The 12,796-nt window shown below is 36.7% G+C and overlaps 1 protein-coding gene across 1 annotated transcript; it reads right to left on the bottom strand.

Moving 5' to 3' along the window:
* Positions 1-6,449: 6,449 nt before the first annotated feature.
* Gm36049 (predicted gene, 36049) lies at positions 6,450-12,356 on the bottom strand. The gene is made up of 3 exons (XM_017318667.2): positions 12,173-12,356; positions 9,713-9,916; positions 6,450-6,899 (listed from the first exon to the last, which is right to left on the bottom strand). Exons 1-3 carry the CDS (start codon positions 12,339-12,341, stop codon positions 6,772-6,774), a joined length of 501 nt encoding a protein of 166 aa, XP_017174156.1. The 5' UTR covers positions 12,342-12,356; the 3' UTR covers positions 6,450-6,771.
* Positions 12,357-12,796: the final 440 nt, after the last annotated feature.

The raw sequence follows: 12,796 nt of genomic DNA, 5'->3' as shown, positions 1-12,796 counted from the left end.
CTGTCCTTGGATCCTCTTCCCCCTACCTGGCCTGCCTGCCGGGGCCTCAGTGGGAGAGGATGTACCTAGTCTTGTTGGGACTAAATGTCCCCGGGTGGGGTGGTGTCCAATAGTGGCTCTCCTCTGAGAAAAAGAGAAGGGCTGCTGGGGTGAGGGATTTGTAAGCCTGGGACTGGGAAGAGAAGAGGGAGGGGGCTGTGATCAGGATGTAAAATCCAATAAACGTGTGTGTGTGTGTGTGTGTGTGTGTGTGTGTGTGTGTGTGTGTGTGTGTGTGTGTAAAAAAGCCCACCTATATATAAAACCTGTTTTGCATTAGCCAACTACTCTTGGGCACAGAACCTGTCCTGGACTGTGGTTGATATACCCAGGGACACTCCATTGGAGGGCTGATTTTCCCTTTCCCAGCAGGTCTCTATTGAAAATAGCTTCTTGGTCCATTTCCCATTCTCAGCCCTGAGAGTTGGCCGGCTGGAACCTGTGTAGGTCCTGTGCATGTTGTGAGTTTGTATGTGTATTAGTCTTGCTTTGTCTGAAAGACACTGTTTCCTTGGAGTCTACCATCACCTCTGCCTCTCTCTCCTTCTGCCTCTTTTTCTGCACAGATCCTTGAGCTCTAATGGAGGTGATAAAGACACCCTGTTTAAGAATGGGTACTTAAGGGCTGGAGAGATGGCTCAGTGGTTAAGAGCACTGACAGCTCTTCCAGAGGTCCCGAGTTCCCCCACATGGTGGCTCACAACCATCTGTAATGGTATCTATTACCTCTTCTAGTGTGTCTGAAGACAGCTACAGTGTACTCATATACATAATATAAATAAATCTTAAAAAAATTTTTAAAAACAATGTACTTGTCTCTGTTTGCACAATTGTTCAATTGTGGGCCCCTGTGTTAGTATTATTTTTATGTTTGTGAATGTTATTGCTTATCTGTAGATACAGTACCCCCAGAGGACCGAAGTGGGTGTTGGATCCACTGAGACTGGAGTTACAGATGGTTGTGAGCTATCATATCAGTGCTGGGAATCGAAGCCAGGTCATCTGAAAGGGCAGTCAGTGCTTTTAAATGCTAAGCTATCTCTCAGACTCCTTGAACACATTATTTTTAATAGATACACGTGTTCTCATTATAGTGTTGATTTATGTTATCAGTTATTGATAAGAGGATATTCTGTTTCCATATAAAATAGCATTGTTTTGGCCACATAATTCTAGATTTTGGCTTATCTGATTCAAGGCCTCTTACAACTGCATTTTGATTTTATACATAGTATGTAACTGATAAAGATGTATCTAGACACATGGAAATAAATTTTGGCTGATGGATATTCGATTAATTTCGGCCACACACTGTGGAAGAAATCAGTATTGTCTCCATTTACACATAGATTTTAACATTCCTGATTCATATCTGTGCTTTTGCTGGTCCTTTGAAAGGGCTATAACATCTTACTGCTTCCTTCATTAATAGTGAACTACATACAATTTCTCATTTATGTTCACTTTACATTTGTATAAAAGTCATTATTTTACCTTTTAACAATTATTAACATATTGTTCTTTTGTTGTAACTTTAAAGTATATGCAGGCTTCACACTTTCTACATATTCCAATTCAACTAAATTGTAAAGGATAGATTTAATAATTTGATGAAGACAGAGGGAATAAGTACAATTCAGAAATTATAATTTTTCCAGGGGAAAAACTGAAATCAGGCTCAACCAATGAAGCTAATGGTAACTTTTCAGGAATAGCAGCAGACATGAAGAATGCCTTTGTGTATTTTATACCTACTCTTCCTAGACCTCCGTGTTAGGCATCAGTAACACAGTCTTTGTCATAAGGAAATTCAGCTTAGTGGCAAAGACAAATAATGAAAAAAGTAAGTGAGGTTAAAATTCCTGGGTGCACATGTGCCACCCACTAGAACAAAGGAGGGATGTTTCTGGTCCCCAGGTTATGGATTCAAAGTATATGGGGATGCTTTCATATGGAAATGGACTTTTATACTTGAAAGATAAAAAGAGGACAGAAATTAAGTTTTGATCTTCATTCTTTTTACACTAGAACACGAATTCTGGTAACAAAGCTGTTCGGCTTTATTGCTAATGCCTGAAATATTCATTAAATTGTTCCTTGGCGGATACGGGCACTTGTGAGTCCTTTTGTTTCTAACAGCCAACTCCAGAGATGAAGAGAAAATCAAAGCCATTAACAGGCTACCTGCATCAGGGGCCAGCTGGAAAAACAGAAGTCAAGCTAGGTGGATCAGGTATAAAAGGTTTTAGCATATTAATTTATGGTTTGCCACACCATTAAGAAAAAGGAAACGCAAGGTCAAAGATGATACCACCAAAGATAAAGGCTGCAGCTGCTGGAGTTCTCAGTATGAAGCACTAAAGGTGGACAGTTCTCAAGATTCCTGGGAAGCTGTTGAAGTTATCAAGAATCTTTGAAAACCCTTTCAGTCTATCGCAACCCCTGCCTGCAGCTGTCAAAGATCAAGTGACCATAGGTGTGTGGGTTCATTTCTGGGTCTTCAATTCTATTCCATTTATCTAACACTCTGTTGCTGTACCAGTACCATGCAGTTTTTACCACAATTGCTTTGCAGTACAGCTTGAGGTCAGGCATGGTGATTCCCATACCCATGGAAGGAGTTACAGAGACAAAGTTTGGAGCTGAGACAGAAGGATGGACCATCCAGAGACTGCCCCACCTGGTGATCCATACTGTAATCAGCCACCAAACAGACACTATTGCATATGCCAGCAAGATTTTGCTGAAAGGACCCTGATATAGCTGTTTCTTGTGAGGCTATGCCAGTACATACTGAAGTGGATGCTCACAGTCATCCATTGGCTGAGATAAGGAGACACTTCAGCAGATGATGGCTAAGAAAAATGAGAAAAGCATGATGGTGTTCTCCTCTTCATGCCTTGGGCTATTTCTGTGCCTTCCAAGGAAATTCAAAGGCTCCATGGAGCCTCAAAATAAAAATGAAGTTTTAAGATCATAGTTAATTTTCTTGCCCACTTATGTTTGTGAACTGGGATTTGTAACCCATTGAACTTCCAAGCTGATTTTACTAATTATTTGAGATTCCTAATTAGCATGTCTTAAAGGAGAACAAAGTGTTTTTTAAGCATGGTGTAATCGTTCACTATAAACTGCATATTGCTTATTTTTGCTTATAAAAGAAGAAAGCAAGTGTTCTGTATATGTCTCAACTATGAAATCACCTGATAAACTCGTCATTTACATGAAACACTGTATGATATCATTTAGTAAAAGTTCCATAAAGTGTGTTCATTAAGAAGCAACCAAAGCATTTATGTTTAAAATATTTTAAATGTTTACTCATCTCATGTATTTAGAGTTGAGACCCATCCCATGGCAAGCACCAATCCCTAACACTATTAATGATACTCTGTTATGCTTGCAGACTGGAGTCTAGCATAACTGTCCTCTGAGAGGCTCCACCCAGCAGCTGACTCAAATGGATACAGACACCTACAGCCAAACAGTGGATGGAGCTTGGAGAGGAGGAAACATTGTGGGACCTGAAGGGGATAGGAACTCCACAGGAAGAATAACAGAGGCAACTCACCTGGACCCTTGGGGCTCTCAGGGACTGAACCACCCACCAAAGAACAGACATGAGCTGGACCTAGGCCTCCCCACACATGCACATATATAGCAGATTTGCAGCTTGACCTTCTTGTGGGTCTTGAACAACTGGAATGGGGCTATCTCTAAAGTTGTTGCCTGTATGTAGGATATGTTCTTGTAGTTGGGCTGCCTTGTGTGGCCTCAGAGGGAGAGGAAGCACCTAGCCTCACAGAGACTTGAAGTGCCAGGGTAGGGGGATATCCAGGGGGCCCCATCCATTCAGAGGAGAAGAGAAGTGAGAGGGATGTAAAGTGAAGAAGTTTTAAAAAACCATTACATTTAAAAACAAAACAAAACAAAATATTTATGTTGAGAATATTTTAAATGTTTACTCATTTCCTTTATTTAGACAAGATAAATGTACTTATCAAAAGCAAGTCTTAAAATTAAACATTTATTGAGATAATACAAAAGGATGAATCTGTAAAATTTTGAAGACAGCAAGTGTACAATAAAATATTCAGTATCATCATGCAAGTATTATCTTGCTACATAAGATTTTCACAGAAGATATACATGTCATATCTCAAACAACAGAAGCTATCCTGAATATTTTATACAAATAAAGGGTATTCCTTGAACTTTAAATAAAATAAAGTTCTTGCCTAGAAATGTATGGGACTTGAAATTAAATTAAGTTCTTCCTATTACAAAATAAGAAATATGGAGCCAATATATCTCAAATGTGCCATCCAAATCCACCTTTCCATTTTAGCACCAAAATTTCAAATTTAACTCATGTAATTTTTCAAGTGTTCAATAGTTACACAGGCCTAGTGGCTACCACACTGAACAAGTCAATTATGTTTCCATTACAGTGGAAAGTTCTATTGGAGCACTACTCCAAATAACTTATATAAGCAATGACCATGTGTCTTGAAAACTGTTTAAATACAGAGAATCTTGATCTTGTGGTTTTGTTTTAAAATGGACAAGTTCACTTTGAAATCTGTATATGAAGTTTGAAGTAATTTCTTGCCTAGCATAAAATTTCCGTTTTCTTTTTTAAAAATGCATTTAAACTACCAAATAGTTGCATGGATTCACGAAGGACAAAGTTAGTTATGTTCTGATGTATATTTATACCATGGATTGTATTTTTATGTTAGCTCAACCAGAAAAACTGGTTAAACTGAATGGTGAAGCCAGAGAATTGCTTAGATAAATAGGTCTAAATAATTCTTGTCAAAATTCTTTTGTCTATTATAAAAGATTTTTTTAAACTATCTACTTTTTAAATCCTTTGTAAACATACCTTAGAGTTTTGTTAATCTAAAGGAAAATATTAATTTGTTCATGTATTTATTTAAAGAGCAGAGCCTTAAAATGTCGATTTCTTTTTTCTTTTGGTGCCAAGATTTACCCAGAGCCTTGTGCATAATAAACATATTACCACTGAGCACAACAGCTATCTACAACATCTGTCATAAATAATCCTTGTAAAAACGTACTGTATTACATTTAGACTCTAAAAGTTGAATTTAGTTTTCAAATTGGTATGTGTGTACATGTCTTCTATAAATCGGTCACATAGAAATATTAGTATCTCTCACAAGTTGTGAAAATAACAGGACTTCAAAATCGCTACACTATTTAACAGACTTACAGTATCTCTTTCCATTGGATTTTTTCCCCTCTGCTTTGTCAAAATACTGAAGTTAGTGAAGGGCAACCATTAAGATAGAAGTTTGGGTTATACAGAAATTTTACGTAAGAAAAATTAGCTTTGTAACTAATTAAAAATTTACTTCAAGTGTATATAAAATTTCAATAGGTTTACAGCTAAAAGATGGCATAACTAATAAAATGTTTCCTAAACACAAATATCCATTGGATTATCCCTATGGCTAAAATATCCAGTAACATTCTCTGTAATAAGGAACTTATGTTAAGAACAAAATACTATCCATGAGGTAGATGGACCTTTCTCATTTCTCCAATATTTTTGCTAATATTAATTATTTGAATATTTGTGTTACTATTAATTTAAGATGGGATCTCAACCTTCCTAATGCTGTAATCTTTTAATTCAGTTTTTTCATGTTTTGGTGATCCCCAATCATAGCAAGATATCTGATATGTGACCCCTGTGGAAGGGTCACTTGACCCCAAAGGGACTGTGACCCACAGGTTGAAGACCACTGTTTTAAGAGCATTTTCCTCTGAATTTCTGGCTACTGTTCTCTTATACATGATATACTGTCAGATTTCAATTTGTGTGCACTCGGCTAGTAGAATGTCTCTGGAAAACAGTAATGTATTAAAACCTTACTCAGATACTTCAGAAACCAAAAATAATTTGAGTGTCTAAATTTGGTCAGATCCTTATAACTCACAGACATCTTAAAAGTTTAATTGCTAAGAGGAATGCCAGCTACCCTGGAATTCAACATAAGAAAGTGTCTAATAAAATGGCATCAAGAGGCAATTGAAAAAATACCACTCTATCTGGAGTATATCTAGGCAACTAGGTCTTATCACTGCAAGACTAGATCAAGCAAATGCAACAGCAATTTTGCTATTGTATACAATGTATAAGGAAGCCATTTAAGGCATTCTGGATATAAGTATATGACATCTCCTTTCTGAATCAACAGTTTATACCTAAGTTCTAAACTGTCAACTCACTTAGCAAATACCAAGTTTTGACCATATGGTCAAGCAAGGTATATTTAAAATATCTTGTATTGTCCCAACTACAGTTTTCTACATGTGTGTTGCTGACACTCAGATTTTGTCTGCCAGTAAGTGTTAAGTTTCTCTCTCTTTATTTTCTCTCTATATACTCTTGCTCTATATTCAAATAACCAGCTAAATTAATCATTTAAGAATTTCCTAGTATTTCCCTAATTGGATGCTCAAGAAAGAAGTACACGGTTCCCCACTTTGTTCAGAGACAAACTACTTCAAAAAGATCTTTGGTTAATTGGTAGTCAATACAGAACTTTATCATTAGAGCAGGCTAAATATGGCATGACAACCTCAGAAACTTACAAAATGATCTACTATTTTAGAAAAAATTGGCTAAATGTATCTGTTAGTTTCATCCATCTGTTTGGTTGACTCTGCAGAAAGAGCTGTTGCTAGGAATTCGAATGATTAAGCTATTGCATTCCTTGGGCCTTGTCTAAGGGTTTGGAGACAGCCATTGATGGCTGTCACACACAATTTCCAATAATATCCAGTTTCTTCTAGTTCATATTCAGGGTAGTTGTCCTGAAGAAATTCTGGTGATAAAGAGCCAAAACAGAAGAGTTACTTGGACATCAGCTCTCAGAGAAATGAATTCATGTACTTTTAGTTTGCTTTCTCACTTTCCCTAGTTTTCAGTGCTGGGGATCAAACACAGGTCTACCATTGAAGTGCACCCCAGCAAAGGGTCATTACAATTTTTTTTGTTGTTGTTTTTTCGAGACAGGGTTTCTCTGTGTAGCCCTGGCTCTCCTGGAACTCACTTTGTAGACCAGGCTGGCCTCGAACTCAGAAATCCGCCTACCTCTGCCTCCCAAGTGCTGGGATTAAAGGTGTGCGCCACCACCACCCAGCCTTTACGAATTTAATAGATAATGCATGGATTATAGCAATTATTAAATTAGCTAGATAAAACTGAAAAATAATAACATGAAAGAGCACCATTCTCAAATCATAATCCACAATTATCTTATTTCATGTCAGAATAGAAATCCTTAGCTGTCATAATTACCCAAGATCAACTCTCCTTATCCTTAAGTGTCACAAACATGCATCTAGCATATCCATTAGCTCAAAAACAAGCATCTTAAGTCTTTGTAATATATAAGAAACTGCAGTGTCTTTATTCTTGTAGATTCAGGAAGCTATCACTGCTGTTTTACTACTGGTGGTCATATCTCTAACAAAATATAAGCGGATTTAGACCTTTCATTCCCAGAAAGATGGTACATAAGAGGAGGTGACAAAATAACAGTTCAAGAAGTGTTTTTAGAGAAAATGGAAAAACAAGATGGCAAAAGCGAAGACAGCTGTTTGTTAGTATAGCAAAGCTGCTTTCAATGCTTTGGCAGGTTAATGCTCCAGTACCTTTGCTCCCTTAACATCTGGTGGTCCCTACATGTCAGCATTAGTTTGTAAAATTGATCTGTTTGTGTTTCTGCAGATTTAATAAGCTAATAAATCAGGATAATGCTGATAACAAAGCCCAGATTGAAAATGTTTAGCAATACATGTGTCCAAAGCTTTCACACCCACAAGGTTACTGAGATTAGCAGCAGCCTTGAAGGAAGACTTTGTGATAAATCACTGGATTCACAATCAGACTTTTCTCTGATGAACGCATTTTATTCCTGCATCTGTATGGGAGGGAGGCAAAAGACAACCTCAGAAATGCCATGGACTATATTTGAGACAAGGTCTCTTACTGACTTTGAAGTATCCAATTCTTGGTAGACTGATTGGCTACCAAGCCTCAGAGAGCTTCCTGTCTCTGCATCCCCAGCCTTGAGATTATAAAAGTGTACTATTAGGCCCTATATATTTTTTTCATGCATACTCAGAATCATAAGAAGATCCTTATGTTTGCAAAGCAAGCATATTGCTGAATGAGCTATCTCCCTGCCCCCTGATTGATACTTTTGTGAGATTAAAAACAAGTTAGGAAAAGATTTGTCTCATGTGTCCATGACTATAAAGCTATGGCACATAATAAACACAGTAGAAGACAAACAGCATTTGCAAAGCTTATAAGAAGTAGAGACAAGGGACTGAGGTTGATTTGTGCTTCCAAAAATGTGTTCTCTAAAACACTGAAAGAAATTTTAGGGGAAAGTCTGTTTGTGTTTAGATGAGAAATATGATATTCCAAAATTAGTCTCCATTTAGTATATAAGTAATATTAAGTGCTGTGGTGGTTTAAATATGCTTGGCCCATAGGGGATGGCACTGTTGGAAAGTATGACCTTATTGAAGGAAGTGTGGGCTGTCAGAGTGGGCTTTGAGACCCTCTTCCTAGCCATGTGGGAGCTGGTCTTCTGTCTGCCTTTGGAACAAGATGGTGTTCCAGCTCCTCCTGCACCATGCCTGCCTGGATGCTGCCATGCTTCCTGCCTTGATGATAATGGACTGAACCTCTAAACATGTTAAGTCAGCCTCAATTAAATGTTGCCATTTATAGGAGTTGCCTGGGTCATGGTGTCTCTTCACAGCAATGGAAACCCTAGCTCTGAAAAATCCCACATTGGAGATAGTAACTTCCATTGCAAAAAAAGAAAGAAAAAAAAAAGAAAATACAGAAAAAAATGTTAACGGTCCCACGGGACACATAACTGAGGGAGTTGTTATTACAATGTGTGTTCCTTTTACTTTCAGATCACACCCAAGACTATACTGGGTTAGAGTGTACTATGTATTTTTTAGCATGAGTTGCAGGTGTCTGTTCTAGGTGAAATGACAGCCAATGTTTACAAAGGGAGCTGTAAATCAGGTTTCTCTAGTTAAGCCTGAAGTATCAGTGTTGTTCCAACTTGTTAGAAATGAAATTATGTGATATGAGGAAGAACCAAAGAGGTATCAGTAGAGGTCAGGCTTGGGATCAGAGGTATGCATATCTGTGTTGAACAGCAACAACACAAGACATAGTCTGCTTCCTCCTTTGTCCAAATTTAAGATCTCACTGAATTTTGGAGAGATTTCTTAGTTCATTTACACGTGTTTTAGGTAGAACTTAGTCTGTATCAACATGCAGCAAGGAAAATTTGCAAATCAACAAAACACTTCACTTTCAATCCTGAGCTTCAATCAATGAAAATGTTGTTGAGTTACCACACCTATGGAATACCACAGCAGGGAGCTATAGTCAGTAGAGCCTTTCCCATCTTAGGTCCATTCAAGATACCTTCAGAAGCCAAGTACAGTGAGAAGCACAAATCATGAACCTTTTTAGTCCCCAGTGAAAGACAGAGCACAATTTCCATCTCTCAGAGAAAAGACATAAATGAAATGAATTCTTCTTTTCCCTTAACACCATTGACTTGTATCATTCTCTCATGATCTACATGTAACAAACCTCGGAGAGCATCAATCCTATTGGGATCAAGGGCAAACAGGCCACACTCCATATTGCCATAGACATTACTTGCAATTAGTACTTCCTCTGGAAACAAGTGGAGAACGATGTACTTGGCTGACAGGTCTGGACGCAAATGGGATTTTGCTGTTTTCAGTACTGAATATAGTATCTGTATATCTCTAGATGGATCTCCAAGATATACTAAAAGCAAAACATAAAAGCACAGATTAGGTTAGGTTTTTTTGTTGGTTTTTTTTTTGTTGTTGTTGTTGTTTTTTGGTTTTGGTTTTGGTTTTTTTGTTGTTGTTGTTTTGTTTTGCTTGTTTGGTTTTTTTGTTTTGCTTTTTTTTTTTCTTTCAAGACAGGGTTTCTCTGTGGCCCTGGCTGTCCTGGAACTCACTCTGTAGACCAGGCTGGCCTCGAACTCAGAAATCTGCCTGCCTCTGCCTCCCGAGTGCTGGGATTAAAGGCATATGCCACTATAGCCAGGCTAGGTTGTATTTTTAAAAGGCTCTACTAGAAAGATTAATTTTTCTGGATTTTGGGAGTGCAAGAATTTGATAATTTAAAAGAATTAAATCTTAAATTTCTAGTGTTTTGTTTTTACAGGTTTTTGGCTTTTATGAGAATAAGCAAAATCAATAAGATGGGTAGATAAGGAGGTGAGAGGATCAGGGAGGACTTGGAGGAGGGGAAAGAATATGATAACAATATATTGAAATAATTATAATGTAACTTGAAAATTAAATTTTTAAAATTTTAGTAGATTATGAGGCATCATAAGAAATGAGATGTACTACTGGCATAAGTATTTGTGTTACCATTATTCAAAATGATGACTTTGTTTCCTGCTAACTTTTGGTATGCAATAAATAGTAAAACTAAATTGAGTATATTCTAAATGATTTTTATGTATTATTTCCTTACTCAAAAAATAATTTTTCAAAAATAAGCAACATAATTCTTATTGATGCATTTAAGCTTTAAAAAGTAGGCTTTCTCTTTAGTAATATGTTCACCTTTTTACAGTCAACAAATTTAAAATTGTCATAGGTACCATATTTTAGATATCTTATTAGAACTGAAAAATTGTTAAGCTTTTTTCATCTCTCAATTTTTATAGATTATTAGCATCTTCCTGAGATCCATAATAATTCAAACCAATAGTAATTGAAAATTTTTACACATTATGTATGACAAAAGATTATTTGTGGACAAAATGTCTCAGAGAAATATGTTATGATTCTTACAAATCAAAAAATATTGTTCCATAGCAGTCATTATCTAATATGTAGGAGTACATATGTTGAATCATATACATTTAATATTCAAGAGAGTGAATTATTTAGAAGCATCTCAATGGGCCTGAAGACTTAATTCTGGGAGATTAGCCTAATAAATTTATCAAGAGTCAGAAAAAGGTTGATATACTTACATAATAATTCAATTTCACAGAACCTAAGAAAATCACCCAAACTATGGAATGTGCCATTTAAACAAAGGAAAAACATCACTATAGAAGGTAAGCTCCTTCTAAAAATAAACGCTTTAAAAAAGCACCAAAGAAAGGCATTAAGTTAGGGAGAATGAACCTGGGTTTAGAAAATTTACCCATGTTCCCTCAAAAGAAATTGCATTTGTCAGTATTTTGGTTGATATGAATCTTATTTATATGAAGCTCCAATTGTTTGTTGTTGTTGTTGTTGTTGTTGTTGTTGTTGTTGTTTGTTTGTTTGAATTCTTTGTCTGGTGATTTTTATTGTTTAATTCAGCCACTTTCTCAAGGTACAACTTTAACATATAAAACAGTTATATTATTTATATAACAGAAAGATATATTCCCTCATAATTTCTTTTGAACATAATCCCCAGGAACAGTCTACTGAATGTTGATATGAATACCAAGGTAAAGACAGTCTCAGGGACCACTCATTTACTAGTGATGTTAAAGGCCAGCATCCTGGGGAGAATATCATAGAAAGCACAGTAGCCAGTGACTCCATTATTTACAGAACCATTTTTACTTGACATAGTATATACAGTTGGCAGTGAGGATGCAATGACTTAAGAAATGACATGTTAAGTTTTTACTGAAACCCCTTACTGAGCACCACCAATGTGCCAGGCACAGAGACCAAAAACTGGAAGCTGATCCCAGCTGTAGCTCCTGTAGCACAAAAGCAGATGGTGTCTCATCTAAGAGAAATTTGACATCAGTCAAATTTCATCCAAGCGTTACTCTCTGATGGAAGAATAACACATTCAAGTTAACATTTAAAGTAGTCAGTGTCAAATCCAAGTATCTTTATTTCACTAGCTCATTACTATAAGGAGTTTAAGTTGTTTCAATTTCTTACAAAAGTTTTTCAACAAGCATAGAAGTAGAAAATAATACTATAAACATTACTAATTTAATACCAGGACCCGCTAGCCAGAGAGCTTATTTTGAAAACTCACCCAATTGGTCAGGATTGATGGATGCATTATCACTGCCCTCAGGGTTAGCATCAGGAGTGTGTTCAAAATCCACTCTTTCTCTTTTTACAGACTCCCTGACATCCTGAAGCCACTGAGAAGGGCCCACACCTCCATCATTATTGCTTCTGGAATACCAGTTTGTGGACATGGGCACACTGAAGTTTCTATTCTGAAACACAAAATTCTATCTATAAATAAAGTTCTATATTGAGAAAGTATGTACATATGTCAGTATCTACCTAGCCTGACCCTCATGATGGCAAGGAAACAATGAACCATTTCTAAAACAGACGGAGGGCATTATAAGTACAAGGCACCCCAATACTACCTCAAACTGTCAAGATTTGATATTTCATGGGAGAACCTAGCAACTCTGTCTAATGAAATGATAAAAATAGACGTGTGCTAATATCCACTTATCAGTGAGTACATATCATGTGAGTTCTTTTGTGATTGGGTTACCTCACTCAGGATGATACCCTCCAGGTTCATCCATTTGCCTAGGAATTTAATAAATTCATTCTTTTTAATAGCTGAGTAGTACTCCATTGTGTAAATGTACCACATTTTCTGTATTCATTCATGAAAGGATGGATCATCTAG

Source organism: Mus musculus, chromosome X (assembly GCF_000001635.26).
Source record: "Mus musculus strain C57BL/6J chromosome X, GRCm38.p6 C57BL/6J".
NCBI classification, from domain to species: Eukaryota; Metazoa; Chordata; class Mammalia; order Rodentia; family Muridae; genus Mus; species Mus musculus.
Note: the sequence above shows the minus strand (reverse complement) of the source record. Positions and strands in the feature narration are given on the sequence as shown.